This window comes from Pundamilia nyererei, unplaced genomic scaffold (assembly GCF_000239375.1).
Source record: "Pundamilia nyererei isolate P.nyererei 1_Seehausen unplaced genomic scaffold, PunNye1.0 scaffold00047, whole genome shotgun sequence".
Classification (NCBI taxonomy): Eukaryota; Metazoa; Chordata; class Actinopteri; order Cichliformes; family Cichlidae; genus Pundamilia; species Pundamilia nyererei.
Window position 1 is genome coordinate 2,757,380 of NW_005187448.1, and position 19,314 is coordinate 2,776,693.

At 39.7% G+C, this 19,314-nt stretch overlaps 2 protein-coding genes across 2 annotated transcripts; one reads left to right on the top strand and one right to left on the bottom strand.

The window, feature by feature from the left end:
- Window positions 1–892: 892 nt before the first annotated feature.
- Window positions 893–13,528, bottom strand: LOC102208056 (structural maintenance of chromosomes protein 1A). The gene is made up of 26 exons (XM_005732611.2): window positions 13,144–13,528; window positions 12,145–12,333; window positions 11,718–11,830; window positions 11,267–11,470; window positions 10,465–10,703; window positions 10,114–10,372; window positions 9,843–9,983; window positions 9,674–9,756; window positions 9,459–9,558; window positions 9,009–9,116; window positions 8,702–8,887; window positions 6,181–6,360; window positions 5,933–6,079; window positions 5,609–5,746; window positions 5,405–5,521; window positions 5,216–5,322; window positions 4,974–5,115; window positions 4,749–4,894; window positions 4,484–4,637; window positions 4,285–4,392; window positions 3,961–4,117; window positions 3,690–3,844; window positions 3,374–3,525; window positions 3,215–3,284; window positions 2,993–3,103; window positions 893–1,711 (listed from the first exon to the last, which is right to left on the bottom strand). Exons 1-26 carry the CDS (start codon window positions 13,250–13,252, stop codon window positions 1,631–1,633), a joined length of 3,696 nt encoding a protein of 1,231 aa, XP_005732668.1. The 5' UTR covers window positions 13,253–13,528; the 3' UTR covers window positions 893–1,630.
- A 219-nt stretch (window positions 13,529–13,747) lies between these two features.
- ribc1 (RIB43A domain with coiled-coils 1) lies at window positions 13,748–18,566 on the top strand. The gene is made up of 8 exons (XM_005732612.2): window positions 13,748–13,841; window positions 14,073–14,293; window positions 14,455–14,672; window positions 14,796–14,910; window positions 15,194–15,312; window positions 15,905–16,141; window positions 18,089–18,255; window positions 18,416–18,566. Exons 2-8 carry the CDS (start codon window positions 14,095–14,097, stop codon window positions 18,495–18,497), a joined length of 1,137 nt encoding a protein of 378 aa, XP_005732669.1. The 5' UTR covers window positions 13,748–13,841; window positions 14,073–14,094; the 3' UTR covers window positions 18,498–18,566.
- The last annotated feature ends 748 nt before the right edge of the window (window positions 18,567–19,314 follow it).

Consider the following 19,314-nt stretch of genomic DNA (forward strand, 5'->3'; position numbering starts at 1 on the left):
TCTTTTGCTCACAAATGTTGTTATATGAACCATGAAAGGAAACTGAGGTCAATCTAATGGAATTATTAACTACTGATCAAGCTATAATAAATATTTTATGAATTTCAAACACAAACTGAAGCAGTTGAGCAGTGCCTGCAGTTTTTACGTCACTCTAACGCTTCACACATAAATTTGTGAGGAATAAGTGTTGGGAGAAATTTAGTAAAGATTTATCAGCATACCTGGGGTATGGTTGATTTAGCTTGATATGTCACTGAAACTTGTCGTTTTATTCATAACTGTGTGGATAGGATTGTTGCATTGTTTCATGTTTGTGCTTAACATCAGGTATCGACAGGACGGTTTTGTTTCATACATTATCCTCTGACCTGCTGCCATGCATACTTATTGTTTAAAATTATGGAGATACTAGTGGTTTGAGTTATCCTCCCATCATAATTCTAAAGTTCTAAATCTGTCCCACTAAGGGTTGGTTTTACTTTGGTATGTTCACCATTGGCAAAAAAAATAAATCATCCAAAAAATGTACTTCGAGGTTTTATTTAATGACTGATGTCTGACAACGAAATGATGTGTTCAAATAATCAAAACTAATGAGAGAAATATACTTGTGCAACGAGTTAATGCAGACACAGGCTTTATTGAGAAGCAAAGTGAACGCTTTCATTGGTGCCTCTGTAGACGTTTGTGTGAAAACAAGGACTATAAATAGCCTCGCCTACCAAAGCCCTATTCCCCCTTATGGAATATAAACTAGTGCAGCAAAATAAATGCTACATTGAGGATCGGTTCAAACATATTCATATGAAAGCTACTTTAAAAACAGCCCGATGAAATTACAAAACAGCACATGAGTTGCAAGAATGTATTATGAAGTAAACAAGATAAATGAGTTTAAATAATTCAAAATTTATTGAAGCAAAGCAATCGATAAAACAGGCCAAACAGTTTCAGCATGAACTCATGCTGAGTTTTCGGCCTACCAAAGTTGAGTCAGATTATTACTCAGGGAATAAAAAAACCTCTAAGTAGCAGAGCAGTGATAGCCTCAGTTCCATGATCTCATAACAGCTCTGCCAGCTGCTGCTGCTAACTGCAGGTTTTATTTAGCTTTTGCACATGGGAATGTATCCATCATACTGTAACAACAGATTCCTCATTAAGCTTTAAAAAACAAACAAACACAGGCGCACATATGAAATTGCAGTTAAGTACAGAGAAGAGGAAACAAGCAAGAGCTTTAAAGCACACAGCTGGAAAGACGGCCATGAACAGTATAAAAGTTATGAAAACAAAAATTGGCTTTAGGGATGTTCGAGACACTTAACCACATGATACAAATTCTACAGCTTCTTAAAAAGCACCCCACACAATTATATTGGAAAACTGATAAAGGACTGGTTTTTATAAATGTACATACATCCTGGTCATTACGGTCTATAAAGAAAATAAAACAACTGAAGCTCAATAAGTCACTACTCTAATGTTTTTGTTTTTTTTAAAGGAAATAACATGTGAGACCTAATGGATACATCATCTGTGACTACAAGGTTACAATGAGCAATCCAGAAAAAGTAACCATGGAAACATCCAACTTCACAAAATAGCAGTGCTGGGAGAGCTAGTCTTACTCATTTGGATTTGGGTTGGCATCGGGATATTGCGAGAGGTCAAAGGTTAGCACTTTGCTTATGACGCAGTCTCCTTGCTGTTGATGGAAGAAAAAAAGAAAATTAGTTCATTGTTTCCAAATCAGCATCGACTTCACAGCTCAAGATGCTCAGGTTTTATTGGCCAAATATCAAACAGGATCTTTTAATTCTTAGATACACTGCATGTGGTTTATGATGAGAATGTTATTGCATGTCTGTATATGAAGAATATAAAGTGTTATATGAATCTAATGAACTCCACTCTATTGCTGTCTCAGCTCCAGGTTCAGAAGTTTAACGTCTAAAAACAGCCTGACTACTGAAAAGGCTATATTTTAGTATTTTGCATAAAGCTTTATATGCATAATACTCAGAAATGCCGGTTGGGTCAACACTTTGCTGGTCACAGGTCACAATACAATATTAGGAAGTACAATGTGCAATGAATATCCTGCAGAGAAGCAGAACTTTTTCTGTTTATTTTGTTTGTTTGTTTTTTTCTGAGCAGTTTCAGAAAGAAGAGAAGACGGGCTTCACGGGGATATTTGGTGTATCGTGATAACACAAAGCATTCGCAGTCTAAACAGACAGATTTTACCATGTGCTCTTCACATTACTGCAAATCCTCCACTATTTTAAGAAAGTTCAAATGGTTCCTGAAAGATGAGAATTATTTTATAATTTTAAAGGCGAAATCACAAACGCAGCCCGTGTGATACTCGGGTGATAACAGGTTAATGACCCTGCATGCTGGAGATACAGATGAGCCACCCAGTCAGAAACTGTGACCGTCAATACATAACTGTATCCAGAGAATCTTTGATTAGGAGTTTCTGTTGCAGACATAAGTTCATACTGATGAATCCTGGGTAAATTCCTTCTTTGCTTTGCGAATAGATTCAACAGCCATTATGCTCAGCAGGAGACATCTGGTGCAGTCAATACATGTCAGTCTCGTGACACTGGCGTATTGTGAGTGCTAGAGTAGAGTTTATATGAAAAATGATGCATGAAATGGGGACATTTTCTTAACAAACCATAAAAACGTATCTATAGCATAACCTTATATGACACATAATAATATGCATTATTTTATGGGCTAAATTTAATATCACAAAGCAATGCATATGCTTGATCTTTATCGACTTTTATTCAGTTAGTATGGCTTCTTTTTTGTTGTGGTTTTGTTATGGTAGCGTTCTTGTTGTAAAACAATGCTGAAACTACACAGCTGCACTTTTTAAGTGGTGCTTCAAGTGGTACTAATTCGGATCTAAGCTGATCCGCTCTTTGGGGATTTTATCTGTCTCTAATTCAAAACAAAACAAAAGACTCACCTCTGGATAAACACCTATGAGAGAGTCTGCCTTGGTGTAGAATTCCTCCTTCAGAGAAATGACAATGGCCTGGAAGTTCTCCATTGACTGGTCTTTGATGTAGTTGGCCACCTTGAAGGTACAAAGAGAAAGCATTAAGGCTAATGCACTAAAATCACAAGAAATATTAATTTAAAAACAAACAAACAGCTCATTATATCAACGTCTATTCTCTAAACAGACCTTGCCAATATTAGTGTTGTCCAGAGCTGCGTCAATCTCATCCAGCACAAAGAAGGGGGCGGGTTTGTAGCTACAGAGAAGCAAGAAAGATGTAAACAGTCAACTTCCGTCAAGTCATACGTGTATTAAAAATTCCTCTGCACATCTCCCTTGTTTCACCTGTGAATAGCGAAGAGCAGAGCCAGGGCGGCAACAGTTTTCTCTCCTCCTGACAAGTTGTCCATTGGTCTGAACCTCTTGCCTGGGGCCACACAGTTATAATTGATACCATCCAAATATGGCTCCTCTGGGTTTTCTGGACCTAAAAATGCCTAAAGAAGAAACATACGCTGATTGGTAAACGCAACTTGGGCACATGCACAAATGGATATATATAAAATTTACCATGTACCAAATTCCACACATAAAACTGCTTCCTGTCATGGCATTAGACATAGTTAATGATATGTAATGTGGCAAGTCTCTAAAAACATACCTGAGCACTACTGTTGCGTGACAGAGCCTTGTAGATCTCATCGATATTGGTAGACACCGACTCAAAACAGTTATTAAAGCGATCAAATCTTTCCTTCTTGATCTGCTCAAAGGCTTGCTTGGCCTTTTTGGCTCTTTTCCGAGCAGCCTCAAACTCTGAAAGAAGAAAGGAAACCAAAAAAAGCATATGATACAAGTTTAACAAGAGGTCTTCAACTTCCTGTCCCCTTCCACATTTCACCCCAGCTTCTAACATGAGACTGCCATCTCACCATCACTGGTCTCTTGGAATTTGTCCCTGACACTCTCAAGCTTCTCCATAGCCTTCATGTTGGGTGCACTGATCCTCTGCAGGATGCTCTGCTGCTCATTCAGACGCTGCTGCAGTGTGTTCGTCTCAGCCTTGATCTCTTCCTCTGACAGTGCATCCTTTAGGAAGATCGAAGAATAAATGTATTAATTTACATGCATCTACAAAATGTAAGTACAAAATCTGACTTTAGCTATAGAGATCACCTCTGCGGCAAATTGCTCATTTTCCTACTTGGTATATTTTAATGTGTAAAGAAAATTTTTATAATATTATTTGGACCCACCTTGAGGTCTTCAGTCAGGTTGCTGTAGTCAATTTCTATAAGAGCCTCTTTGGCCAAAACACTGCTGGATGTCCTTTGGCTGCTGGACTCATCCGTCTGGGAACTCCCCTTGAACAGTAAAAACAAAAAGACGGCTGTCGTTTTCTGCTTCGGTCTTAATGGAATTACAGTTAGAGCAACGATGGTTTTGTTAATGTACCTCTCCCTGGCTGATATCATCCATTGTTCCAGAACGAAGAGGCAACCTGATATCCTGCATTTTGCAGGCTTGCAGCAGGTTGTGACGGTCACTGCGCTTCTGCTCCAGTTTGGTCTCGATGGCAGTGACCTCCTTCTGGAGCTGAGTCAACTCCCTGGAATAATAAAAAGTTGTTTGTAGAACAAACTCACTCAAACATAAAATCATATTAAGAAGATATTAAAAAAAAAAAAAAACTACAGTGCATATGTCTGCAGTCACTGACTTGTTTGCACCACCCAGTTTTTTGCGAATCTCCTCCATCTCGTGATTTTTATCATTGACTTCAGATTTCTTGGTGAGATGCTGGTTCTTCAGGTCCTGCAGCTGGGCCATTGTCTCATCAATGATTTTCATGTGTCTGTGCTCCTCCTACAAAGCACGCAAGAGGGATTAAAAGTGATGTCAAAATCAAGGGCAAAACATTTTCATCGTCTAACTTTGTTTTCACCTTTTTAAGTCTCTCGATTTCAGCCTCGTCCTTCTTCACAGTCTGCTCCCACATCATGACCTTCTCCTGGTCTTCCTTCAGCTGATTCTTCTCATAGTCCAACTGGATACCCAGGCGGGTCTTTTGAGTCTCAAACTCAAGACTAAGACAAAAAAAAAATGAAGTTATGCTTCAACAAACAGAGACAGATTCACTATTAGCTCACTGTCCTGCATCAGAAGCGACTGGATTACTGAACTCACCGCTTCTTTGCAATCTCATTCTGCCTCTTCACTTTCTCCTCCTCAAACTCTCTGATATTCCTCACTCCAATCTCCTTACAGAATTCCACAAACACCTCATCCTCCACCTGGGAAACAGAAACAATGTTGTGCAATGTTACATGTTCATAAACGGACTTCTAACTGCAGCTCACTCTGTGCCAGTCTCACCAGGTTCATGCGGTCGCGCAAGTCAGTGATTTCCCGCTCACGGGACTGGATGATCCTCTTGATGTCATTGATGCGAGGGCCAAAGTTTGCCAATTCACTCTCTAGCTTAGACTTCTCCTGTATCACAGAGTAACAGAAAAAAATTTAATGCAAGGGTCACTGTTTCTAACGGTAAGAGGAAAGAAAGCTGTTACTGAGCCGTACCTGCATATTGAGGGAGAGGTGACGGGTTTTTGTCTGCTCCAGATCACTCTGTGAGTACTTGAGTCTCATCTGCAGACCGTGGGCCTGAGACTGCACCTGACGGAGCTCTGCCTCCTTCCTCTTGGCCTTCATTTGCTCCTGCAGAGGAAAACATTAACATTAAGTGGATATTCATGAATTGTTCATTTAATAATTAAGGTAGTACAAAATAACAACAATTATTTTAGTCAGAGGTTAGTCAGCATAAAGTGCTTCATGGTGACTCTTACTAAAAATCTGTCGTCCCAACAAACTCTCTGATGTGGGTCATATATTTAAAGTCACCTTGAGCTCTTCAGTGAGTTTCTCCTTTTTCTCTTTGAGCTTGTCCACTGCCTTCTCATCCCATCGTCTGGCCTTAGCTTTCAAGTCGCTGGCACCTCCAGAGATGACTCCAGACTTCTGGAACAGAGTACCGTCCAGGGCTACCGTCTGGACACCGATGAATAAGAAGTTAGTAGGTAGAAGTAGGTATTATGCATTCTCACATCTATGAATCATCCAATCATCCATCTTTAAATTAGGTTAAGTACCTTGTGCCTGTATGGCCCTCCAAAAGCAATTCTTCGCGCATCCTCAACATTCTCGCAGACCAGAGCATTGCCACAAGCGTACTGCAGAGCTTTTTTGATGTGGGGAGGTTCATAGCGAATCACATCAATCACCAGCTTGGCTCCTCGCAGTTCTCTGAGTTTCTCATCGGTTGGTTTCACCTTTGAAAAGACAAATTTTAAATTTTCTAGACAATATTTACAGTGTGAACGGCACTAAGGAAAGAACATTAATGACCTGAGGTTGGGATTATTTTAGAGTTAAGTAGCATTTTATATAAAGAACCTCTGCGGGAAAAAAAAGGTTCAAATTGTCAGTGAAAAAAGATTATTTATAGACGTGACAACATTTAACCCCCCCCCCAAAAAAAAACAAAAACAAAACATGTTGCAGGAATTTTCATTATCGTCCGCAGGGAAAATTAGGTTAGCCAAATATTTTAAGTGAGGACCAACTGTGAGGAACTTTAACAAAATATTATCTGGATACATAATCATCCAGCTGACCACCTTCAATTTCTCCCAACAGGGATATTCAGGGTTCGCACCTATTTTTCAGGGTCAAATTCAAGCACTTTTTAAGCACTTTCAAGGTCAATTTTCAAGCTTTTCCAGATTGGCAAAAAAAGAATGCGTGATTCACTCGTTTAACTAAGTAAGACCAAGTAAAGATTAAAACAAATCATCTTAGGTCGACTTACATGTCCTTTGTTCCCCTTGTGTAAGAACAGAGAAAAATGCACCACACAAAAATACTGAAAAAGGAAATGCTCGCCTTATATGCAAATACGGTACAAACTCAAAAAACACATTTCTCTTAAAAACTAAGATGTGAAAATGTGAACAAATCAACTCGTTAGAGATATTCATCTCCACTTGAAAAAAACAGCAACCCCACATAACAAGAAAACTGCACCAAACACCACAATGATACACAGCAAGGCCAAATGAATAAGTCTTCTCATCAGCGATTGACGCTTCTTAGCTATGTGACACAAAAATAGGAGACAGATGTTTGTTTGTTTTTAACTAGTTAAGCACCCACGCCCAGAAAAATTGGGGCAAAGGGGAGAAGAGCAAGTTTAATTGTTTAAAACACAAGGTCAGAAATATAAGTGCAGACATGAGGACTGTCACAGTAATATCCATATTTTGATTTATGATTTTCTGGAGTTAAATGTGAACCGAAGCATATTTTCAAAGGTGTTACTTTTTTAAAAAATCTAGGTGAGGGAAATAAAAAAATGCAATTTTTATATGTTTGAGTCACAGTAACTTTTAACACAGTAACATCTGCAGTAATATTTACACCTCTGATGACATCTCACCAGTGTTAGCTTTATTTTGATACCAAGACTGTTTACGCACAGTTTGTAATTGCAGAGAAATGCTCCATTTATTTTGGTCATTTCATTTTCAAGCAGCTCAGAAAACCCCTGAGGGCCTAACAGGTTAAAGTTAATTCCCAATAAAACTTACTGTGAGATGTTTGACTACACTGCTGTCTGTATTATTGTTAAACTCACCTTTAAAGTGTTTGTTCTACTAACATCTTGTACAGTAAGACAGGCATGGAGAACAGCGCTGACTGGGAGAGGCTTTGAACAGATGACACACTCAGTTCAATTCAACATATAAGACTTTAAGACAAACATCGACCTAAAATCTATTTATTTAATCTGTCATCTGTGGTATAATTATGTAAAATTACAATGTATTGTTCATCTCCCTTAAATAAACAGGCAGCCTTAAAGCATGAAACATTCATATATTAAAACACTTAAATCTGTCTGTTGTCTCAGTGGCTGATTGGGCCCCACAGGTGTCAATGTGAGCTTGAAGCCATTTATCATTTTTAAGTTGTTTAATGTGTATGTAATGTGCAGCCCAGGCAGAGAAATTTTACTTTTACACATCGAGACTAATTTTATTTCTCTATCTGATAAGAAAACTACTCGGTCAGATAGTTATTTGTAGTGAATGAAATACAGTTTCAAGCCCGTTTAAGCACCACATCTGAAATTCAAGCACTTTTCAAACCTTGAAAAGACAATATTATTTTCAAGGATTTCAAGCACCCGTAAGAACCCTGGATATTATTCTCCAGAGCAGAGCAGAGATTTAAAATCAGAACTCCAGCAACGCAGTAGCTTATCTAGTTCAGGACCCATCACAATTCACAGCTCATTGCCCACAAACCTAAAAACGTGACCCATGAGGATTCTTTGGAAAGTCTCCGTAGAACAACAGATGATCCTGTTTTACCATTTCACTCAAATTAAATAACATTTTAATCAAATTCAAACCAATAATGTAGGTAAAGTAGTTCACCTTGTGAACTACGTCTGAGTCGATGGATGTATGGATGGACAGACAACGCTTTGTGCTTCCCCAAGTTTTACAAGACTGACAATTTAGCTCACAGGCTACACCCATCAAGGACATAATTTTATTATGAATTGTTCAAAGCTCTCAGTTGGAGTCATTACTTTTATATACTTACTTCAAGGTAATCAAGAGGAAGGAAGGTCTCCGGCTCTCCTCTCTGCTCCTTTATGTACTGAATGCAGTCTCTGCCAGTCTTCTCTGAGTCAACAATGATGGCGTCCATGTTCTTACCCAACACTTTAGTCACAGCGATTTGATATTTCTTCTGAGTGGGCTGACACAGGTCGATCAGACGACCATACTGAAAACACAATCGGTAAACGTTTGTTTGTTTAGTGCTCTTATGCTCAATGTTTAAATGCTTTCACCAAAAAGAAAAGAAAAGCAGACCCGGCATGGGTATAGTGCCAAAGGTGCCTTACCACAGAGCCAGGATAGAGTCTTTTTATACTCTCCATGATCTCGGCCTTGCGTTGCTGGCGACTGTTCTCCTGCCTGTCGATTCTGGCGTCTCCAAGCTGCTCCATCACCTAAACCACAGTCCAATAATAAGGGGATTCATCAGAGGTGCTACGATAGGTGACGTATTCACTTCCCATAACGGATGTAAGAATTTATAGAATCCAGTATTACCCAAGCTAGGGTGCTAACATGGATTAATGACCCACAAAGCAATGATTTATTTAATCAAGTCTACTGATTGACAAAAAGAAATAATGCTTTGTCTTGTACAGTTCAGGAAAATATGAGCTATAGAAAAAGGCTGATGTCTTTAGGAGCAGAGTTACCACATGCAAAAATTAACTAACTCAATTAGAGTAGATTCAACTTGTTGTTGGTGCTGATTTCTTTCTTTCCTGTGCATTGAGTACCTGATTAAGCTCCATATTGATCTCATCGATCCTCCTTTTGGCCATCTCCACTTCCTCAGTCAGCTCTTCCTCCATACGCTTCTGCTCATCTAGTGATTGCCTGATGGGGAAAGAAGGGAAAAAAAGGATGTGAATCACACAGTAAACCAGAGAAACCTATAAAATAAGTTTGCCACAGCTCCGCTCAAAACAATCCAAAATTAAGAGCAGCATACCTGCTGGTGGCAATATAATCCTCCAGTTTTTCAATACGTTTCTGGTTTTCCTCGATTTCACGGATCTTCTGTTTAATTTTGGCCTAAAGAGAAACAACAACTTCTATCAAATCAATTTCGTTCTGGCTCATAAAACCTTTCCATCATCTTCCATTTTTCTCTCCTTTACCTCTGTCTCCACTTTCTTTCTCTCCTCTAAGTCAAGGCGGTCCTGGTCAGCCTTCTGGTCACGGTTGAACTTCTCCAGCTCCTGTGCCAGCGTGGCAGCACGTTTGCTGGCCTCCTCCTTCAGACGATGATACTGCTTCACCTGGAAGAAGGGAGACAAAGAGTGTGCATTTTTCAATTTCATGAAACATTATAATTTTACTAAAATCCTGTAACTAATTTGGTATTTTTTCAAAATAAAATGGCTAAAATGTAGTTTTCACACATCAGACCTGATTTTCCTCCAAGGTGAGATCCTGGCCTTGACTCTGCGCCTCCTCCTCCATTCTTTCCTCAAACTCTTGCTTAGCCAGCTCCACTGCCCTCATCTCTTTATCCAGCTCATCCATGTCTGCCTTCCGCTTCTTGTACATCTTCTGGGCATTTTGCAGTGATTTTCTTGCTGCCTCAAGCTTCTTGATTTTGTGTGAGGTGTTCTCTTTGGCTTTGATGTACTGAGGCCTCTTTTGGTTCAACTCAGAGTCCTTCTCCCTGTAGTCAAGTCAACCGTTTAATGTAAGTCAAATGACTAATGGTGCATTAAGCTTTAAATGTCAAAACTTATTTTATTTAATGCCACTTACTTAATTTCTTTCTCAATGGTCTGTTGCTCCCTCATCAGCCTGCCCAGCTCCTTCTTCTTGTCCTTCAGCTCCTCCTCCACATGGTCCATCTTTTTACGGTCCTTATCAATCTCCTTGTTCCGCTGCCCAAGCTCTTTGTTCAGCCTCTCGATCTCAGTCTCATTGTGGTACAGTTTGAAGAGCTGCAACTGTACACTAGCTCTGGCTACTTCATCCTTAAGACGCTGGTAACGCTCGGCCTGGTAAAATGAAGGAAAAGAGAGAAGCGAGCAAATCATGATTAGAGATGTAACTGATTCCACATTTCATGACCAATGAGAATTTGAGGTTTTTCCATCAGATAACCCAAAAAACGAATCACGAAAATTCAAAAGTTTGTTTCAAGGCTATTTTTGAGTCGTTTCAAATAAGAAATACACAGATTTGTTGCCGATTACAGTGTAACAATCTTTACTTCATCTTTGTGTTGTTCACCTAACACCAGACTTTCTCTCTTATATAAATATATGTGGGATAGATTTATATGCAGGATGTGCAATTGAAACTGTTACATTGCTGAAAGCTTATGTTGAGCTTAGCTAAAAGTTCCTAGTTTGTCTTTTACTGTTGAAATTTGGTGCATTCATATGAATGACAAGTATTTGCATTATCTGGAATTATATATTACCTAAAATTTGTTAGAGTAGAAACAGACTATACCACTCAATGGATCCTGTATGGAGGAATTCAGTAAATGAAAAATAACCATAGACACTGATCATGACACTTTGTGTCCTATGCAGACTCAGTAAAAATGGCAAACCTCTTCTTTCTCTTGCTTAGCCTCTTTGCGCTCTGCAGCGATGTTTTTCTTGCGATGATAGTTGAACTGCGTGTCCTCCTCTGCTTTCACCATCTCCTTCTTCCTCCGGTCATACTCCTGGGCCAGCTCTCCTGAACGGGAGATCTCTTCAAACAGCGCCGTACGCTCTTTGGGGTTCTTCATGGCAATAGACTCAACGGCTCCCTTAAAGGGAAATAAAGACAAAACTGAGATTTGAAATAGCAAATAAAATGTTACCTGGTGTTAATTTAATCTCTGGTGTAACTGACCAAGTCACGTTCAAACCAATGATACACACACACACTAAAAACTACTGCACTATCCAATCAAAATAACCTAGTGGATTAGTACAGGAGTACTATGAAAGACTGCCTGTGCGTAAATTGCTCTTGAAAAGATCTTGACAACATTTACAAGAATGAAATCTTACCTGAAAGACCAAGAAGTTCCTAGCCTTTATCAGAATTCCAAGTTTTTCCAGTTCTTCACTGTATTCAGGCAGGCCCACTACTTTACTGTTGATGCGATACTCAGAGGAAGAACCTGGTGCATATTCCAAAAACAAAACAAGCATTAGCTCATCATCAACACACACAAATTATATATATATACATTTATAAATGTAACAGATTTTAAATATTTTTGACCCACCAAATTGCAAACACGTGTAAAAATGTTTTCTTAGACGATGAGTCAATTTTTGAAAACTGATATCCATGCAGCTTTACTACTATCCTTTTATTCAGCTGAAAAGCATTCAAATTTTACTAGATCAGTGTCTTTTAATTCACACAGACAACTATTCAAAAAGAAAGTTAATTATATATTAAAGGACGGTTGGTAATGGAGCTTTGTACCAATAATGACTCTTGTGAAGGCACGTTCTTCTCCATTATCTTCCTGGTACACCATGCTGACAAAGGCTCTGTTGGCAGCTGGCTTCCCTACAGGCGCTCCATGGATTAGATCCTTCAGAGTCTTCACACGCAGGTTACTTGTCTTCTCTGCCAACACGAAGCTGATGGCATCCATAAGGTTGGACTTTCCTACAAACATTATGATGACATTGAAATCTTAGTAAACTTTGGGACCTTTTTATATTAAAACACACATGTTAAGACCATGTTGCTGCTTGCTTCTATACATAAACAACAACTGTATATAGGCTTTAATATCCCTTATGTAAAACATACTTTGTTACCTAATATTCATTTTTACATCCCATCTCATATTCTTATATCTCTGTTTTATTTAATGTTATTTTTGATTTATTCTAGTTGTACACTATGGAATGGGGATAATATGCATGTCCTGTAAATATTATAGGAAAGTTCACCTTTTATTTGTACAGTCTGGTGCAAAACAGCAGTTCTGCAATAAAATGCATCTTATTGGCTATTAGTATGCAGTTTTTACACGTTGTGTTGGCCAGATAATTTTGATGATGCATTGCACTGTATTACGAGAAAAGACCGTTGAAAGACTTCGTCTTTCTCTAGTGTAAAGGTAGGTCCAACCCCAATGTTTACAAATATATTAAGTGCCTATACGACATAAGTGCTTAAGCAGTCTAAAGGAATTACTTCAATTAAAATGCAAATACGTTATTCTACAAACTGACAACGATTAATACACCGAAATAAAATTTAAATAACTACTCTAGTGGCAAATATGGATGTGAAACAATACGATACATCACACTACCAACAGCTGAACCCCCATACAGTTCAGCTATGCACAGACTGAGAGTTATGATCTAAAGAGAAAGGGGCTGTGGAGCTGTGTTTACCGTTAGGCACAGCTAGCAGTTTGCATTTCGCATTAGCTTCGAGTTTATGTTAGCTGTTATTACATACCAGATCCATTGGGTCCGATGATTGCAGTAAACTTGTGAAAAGGTCCGATGATCTGCCTTCCTTTATACGACTTGAAATTTTCGATCTCTATCAGTTTTAAATAACCCATCTCGTTATATTTGTTTAGCTGGTCTGCAGTGAATATTAGCTTAGCAGTTAGCTAATGCTAACAACCAATGTTTACCCGGTAAGCTGTTGCAAAGACGCAGTGTGCACGAAATGAATGAACCGCTCTGGTCAATCTACTGCTGCTCTATGCACAAGTTACATTATGATCTGCGCAAGCGTTTTAAAAATTAAAATGAAAAATATAATCTTTATCAAATATACTCGGTACGGCGGCGACAACAATGCGCCATTTTACAATCCAACAGGAAGACCCACAAGCGCGCGAGACACGAAACCTCACAGTTTCTCGCGAGACAAAATTTAGTTGTCTGGAGTTTGTCGTGTTTTGATTGTGATCGACCTTGGATATCACTTTTTACTACTATTAATGCTACTTTATTACAGAATATACACATTATTAAAAATAAAAAGACATTTCCTTAGCTGGTCCTGTCACTCTTGTTATGTGTTTCCAGCATAGCGATGTGTGGCCACTTGTTTCCATGGTTACCAAGGGTCTCCAAACACAACAGGAGCAGATTTTCATTCACTGATATTGAAAGAAACTGAACAGATTTATAACGTCAGCGGTAAGTTGATCAGAGGTTTATGTCCATTTTTAAGGAAGAGACATTTGATTTAGTCTACTTCTGCCTTGCCTTTGGTTTTTGATGTTATCAGGTGATGACAGGAGCAAATCGCTCTGAAGATGAACCCCACCAGGATTTTATATTTCAATCGGCACAATCATTTCTTTAATAATTTATTTTCAAGCAAGATTATCAGCTCCGATAACAAGTGTCGTAATGCTGTCTCTTTAGGAAGTCACTAGAAACTTTGAACATGTTCAAAGTGGATTTGCCTGTAGACGAGTCCACGGAAAAGGCTGTGGAGAGGCGTAGGGCTGCAGAAACAGCACGCAAGGCCCGCATTTTCAACACCCGGCTTCGTGTGATGGGTCTCGACCTAGACACACTAAACCAACAAGTCCAGGAGAAGAAACACCAGCAAAACATGGAGAAACAAATGGACAAAGCTTTGGGTAAACTGAAGGACATGGATGAGTTAGAATTAAAGCAGTTTAATTGCAGACATAATTCCTGCAAGACGCTATAAATGCAAGTCCCCTAGTCCCTTATTATTTCAGGCCCTCTCCATTAATTAGCTTTGGTTGGTCACAGGTGTATTTTTAATGTATTACAGATAAGTTGAGAATATACCAAGATGAAGCACTGGTGCAGCAGAACAATGCTGAAGAGGAGAAGCGAAGAGTTTTGAATTCTGAACTCACCAATTACTGGGCTACTCATCAGCGACCAGAGGACTCTCGTGATGCTGATCTTAAATTTGGCCTGAAGGGGGCATTCAAGATCGCCATTCCAGAGAATGAGCTAGGGCCTGCCAGTATGCAAATCTTTAAGGTAGGGCAGCTCTGACAAAGCAGGGGATTTGTAAGCTTTAAAGACCGGGAGGGGGGTCCAGCTAATGGTTAAATATGTAATATTGTTACCTCTTATGGTCATCTGTCCTTGTTTCATGCACAGGGAGAGGGTGTCGGAGAGGAGCTGAGGATGAGAGAACAAATAAGAAAGACAGAACGAGATCTGCGAGCACAGATGGACGAGAATGAAAAACGGCACATGCGAGACAAGCACATAGGTGAAAAGAGACACACACAAGTACACACATTCACTAGCATTCCTAATGAGTTTACATCATTTACTCTACAACCTCTGTACATCACACACATGCTTCATGCTTTCCTGCACAAACAATCATACACTCCCATGCACAGCCCTTATTACCAGGTGACAGTGATGGATGCTTATCCCTAAGAGCTTTACTGTAAGTGTGAAGTGTGCAGTTAAAAAGCCAAATACAACAGCTAAGGCAGGTGTGGAAAAACACACATCAGATGATCCCCAAATCATGTGTGTCACAGAGATGCTTGCGAGCAAAGAGCTGGTGCAACAAGACGTGAGAGGGGCTCAACAAGCTGCCCTCGAGGAGGTGTGTAAGAGAGCCAGCCGCATCGCGCTCGAGAACTACAATCAGGCTCTGGTACAGTATACAGATGGGCAAACAGATATGCACACACCACTCACTAATGTGAATGCTCAAGGCAAAATCTAAGGGGGGTGGGGGGTGGGAAGGGGCAAGCTGTGACATGATGTTGTCATGTGGGAATTGCAAGCTGAAAATGTCAAATGATGCATACACACACTTGGTGCAGGATGGCGGCAATCATATTATTTGGCACCAGGCAACATGGATGGTTAAACGGCTTTGATGTATGCATGGTTACTGTCTGTTTTTAAAAGCCTCCATTTAGCTCTTCCCTCATTTGCCTGAATGCACTCGGCTGAATCCCCCATTGGGAGGAATCATTGTAAATCCTTCAGGTCACTGTACTTTTTCATAGTGTTTAGTGGTTTCACTAATAACCACTCATGATGCACAAACAAATACAGCTGACTGAGTGGCTCTCTCAGGACGACGTTTGCCATATGGCTGACTGGTAGCGCTATGCTAGGAGTAACCACATTTTAGAAACTGGGTTTTGCAATGCTTCTGAATCATCAGTCATCAGTGGGATAATCAATTAACTGTCCCTGGATCTGTGTTAAAGCCTCACCATGTCCTGTACACACAGGCTAAAGAGCAAGCAGAGAAACTGGAGGAGCAACGCAAGAGAGAGGAACAGGAAAATCTGGCAGAGATGTGGCATACAATGACATCTGACATGATGACAGAGTGTGCAGAGGCAACAGAGAGACAGGTGGGAGGAGGGAGGCCACCACAGGTTCTACCAGACAGGTGGAAAGGAATGAGCCCCGAACAGCTGAAAAGCATTCAGCAGGAGAGAGAACAACAATGCCTTGAGAGACAGGTATTACACTCGGTACTCCACAGTAATATAGTCAAAGCTGCACAAGGTATTCCATATATGTTATGTAGAATACCATGTCCACATAATCCCTTGAGTACAGAGGTGGCCAGCAGGGGAATTGGGCGGGGCAAGTACTTGTGCTTGGGCACTGCATGTGTGGATTTAAAATTAGTGTTTTCTTTTTTATTATTTTTTATTTAATTCAGCTCTGTCAGCAGCAATGCACAACAGCAGTCACATCAAAGCACTTTATATTGTAGGTTAAAGACCCTAAAATATTAGTTAAATAAACAACAGCAATTGAGCGACTTGGTGACAGTGGGACAGAAAAACTCTTGTTGAACCTTAGACAGAACCAGGCTCGGGGGGGGGGGCAGCCATCTGCCGCGACCATTTTGGGATGAAGGGAAAGAGTTTTTGACATCTGTGCCAACTTTTCTACACAGGTGGTTTTCAAAAAGGATTTCAGCTTTGAGGAGATTACTCACAAAGAAAATGATCCTACACTTGAAAAAACAAAAACACAAGACGGGAATGTGAAACCTACAAAGTCTGTAATCACAAGTAAAAACAACCAAAAAAGCAACAGTGCAATATTACTAGTAAAAATATACATGTATATGAGATCGATACCTTCAGTCCATAAAATAGAGAAATATATTAAGATAATTAAAACTATTGACAGATGAGTATAAATGATCATTTAAAACCAATAAAATAAGTAGAATTAAAGTTCATAAAACAAAAAGAAATAAATAACTTTAAAAAATACATTAAAATACTAATGTCAGTCATTATTAAAGCAGAGTTAAGGGAGTCACCTGCTGACAACAGTCATGAAGGGGATGTCGTGTGTTGTCCAGTATGTTTAGCAGTTTGTGCAACATCCTGCTCTTAATAACTCCCTCTAGGGGCTTCAGGCTAGTCCCCAGCACAGACTCAGCCTTTAATCAGCTTGTTCAGCTTTCCAGCGTCACTGGCTCTGACGCTGCTACCCCAAAACAAACCTACAAAGAAGATTGCACTAGCAGTAACAGACAATAGTGTTTTACTGAATTCATTAAATGACCCAGACAGCCTCAGAGTTGCATTTCCAGTCCAGTCTGTTATTGATGTGAATACCCAGGTTTTTGTAGCTCTTCTCCCACAGTGGAAATGGTGTTCAACTTAGGTTTGTCCCTCCTTTTTGTGTTGTTTTAAACACTGCAAATGTTGGAGTACTCCTGATGTGATTCAGAAGGTTGTTTCAGCAGCGAAAAGATAAAAGCCACATCACCAGTGTTGCTTAAGACTCTGTAAATAATCCATGAGGTCTGCGGGTAGCTTACTAGCTTGCCAGATAGATATTGAGGTCGCAAACATTGCGTCACCTTAAAAAAGCACTAACCTTTAAAAATCAATTCTAAAACTAATTGGAAGCTAGTAAATGTAACAGGGGCACTACTAGTGTCCATCAAGCCAGCGGTGCTCAAACCAGCATACAGGCACTGAAAGTTGGTTTGAACAAGTAATAAAAGGTCTTATTTTAGTGTGCTGGAGATATTAGAAAAATATACCAGTGTATATCAGTTTTCTCCTTATTCAGGATGATGGTATCTTTCTAGTCTTTCTAGTGTACTAAAATAAGGCCCCAAACTTTCCATTAGTGCCTGGACCTGGATTAACATGATCAACATTGATTTCAAGATGCAATAGTGGCAAGAATAAGCATAAACATAAAGTGCTAACACAGAAAAAAACATTTGGGTGGATCCAGTTACCAAGCCATAAGACCTCCAGCAGATTATTTGGCTCTGAAGCTTTGCATTTTTCAGTGTTATCTACAGGCATGTTAAAGTCACCCAAAATCAGCATGAAAGTCTGGGAACCTAAATCATAATGAAGCAGAATTGCCTTTAGGAGAACAAGTTTAGTGTGTTTTTAGATTTATTTCCTCTTTGCCTTCAGAAACAGCGAGATGCTGAAAAGATCCGTGAAGCAGCTTGGGACCTGAAGCTGCTGAAGCTGTCCAGAGAAGCCGAGAAGGAGGACCTGAGAGCAGCCGAGCTGAATAGAGAGCGGAGAATTCAGATGGACCGCTACAACATGCAGCTGGCCCGAGAGCAGCTGGCACAGTAAGCACTGCCCACATATTCATACACTTTCTGATTAGACACTAATCAGCAAATGTGTTTTAGGCTTAGGTGATAAAATATGGAAATAGAGATTTCAGATTTTATAAACATTTAGGGGGACAAGCTACTTACTCTGTTTAAATTTCTGTTTCTGCCCCAGGCAAGAGTACCTGAATAAGAGACTGTACACCAACAAACCCACCAAGGACTACTTTTATCAATTCAACACCAGCTCCCGCTGACTGCCAGTGACCTGACATTAGCTTGTCCTCCTGTGGCATTGGGCTAAATAAACCTGGTTAATCAATGAATCAGTGTGAACTGGATGAACATTAATCATAACATAAGTGACATAGATTTCCTCCCGATTAACACGGTTATTTCTGATTAGTGACAAAAAAATGGGAGCCTGTTTTGGTACAGATTGTTCCACGTACTTTATTTTTCAGTCATATATCCAGTTACAGCAGTAGCTTCATAATGCAGTTACAATATTGGCCCCAAAAGTGGCAGAAGACCCACAGCTCCAGTCATCCACCCATGACAAATATAGGCATCATCATATTGTGCTAATACTGCACCCCACACTCTGTGAAGAGGCATATCATCCCCAGCAGCGGCGCACACCCCCTGGCCTCCCTTGCCCCTTCTGTTTTGTCTTACTTCCACTTAAAATGTCTGTTCTTGAGTCCTAGAGAAGCTTCTCTACACAAACCAATTCATTTTCAATCGATTTTTCTTCTTTAGCTATATAAAAAAAAGAAAGAACAACCACAGTGAGAAAGCAAAGGACAGCATCCCCAGGTTTCCCCTACAAAACATGAAAAGCAAAGAGTGAGCGGCAGTCGAGTGAGTATCTGTGTGTGTACACTCATTCCTCATTCAGAGCTAACATTTGCCCCCAAACACTGACACACAGTTGTTTAGCAGCAGATAGTTGAGTTAGAATATTGGCATATCTTGCGTCATTCGTCGCTCCTGTATGAAAATAGATTTTTTTTAAAAGCTTTATTTGTCCTGAGTGTGTCTGTTTAACCAACAACAGGGAGCTTACACAAA

What these genes read in the sequence shown, in the direction of transcription:
- ribc1 (XM_005732612.2), top strand. Translation starts at nt 14,095, where the DNA reads ATGTTCAAAGTGGATTTGCCTGTAGACGAGTCCACGGAAAAGGCTGTG. An exon ending in ACAAATGGACAAAGCTTTGG is followed by an intron (nt 14,294 to 14,454) that starts GTAAACTGAAGG and finishes AATGTATTACAG; the next exon opens with ATAAGTTGAGAATATACCAA. An exon ending in AACAATGCCTTGAGAGACAG is followed by an intron (nt 16,142 to 18,088) that starts GTATTACACTCG and finishes CTTTGCCTTCAG; the next exon opens with AAACAGCGAGATGCTGAAAA.
- LOC102208056 (XM_005732611.2), bottom strand. Translation starts at nt 13,252, where the DNA reads ATGGGTTATTTAAAACTGATAGAGATCGAAAATTTCAAGTCGTATAAA. An exon ending in CATCGGACCCAATGGATCTG is followed by an intron (nt 12,334 to 13,143) that starts GTATGTAATAAC and finishes TAATGTTTGTAG; the next exon opens with GAAAGTCCAACCTTATGGAT. An exon ending in TGCGCGACCGCATGAACCTG is followed by an intron (nt 5,323 to 5,404) that starts GTGAGACTGGCA and finishes TCTGTTTCCCAG; the next exon opens with GTGGAGGATGAGGTGTTTGT.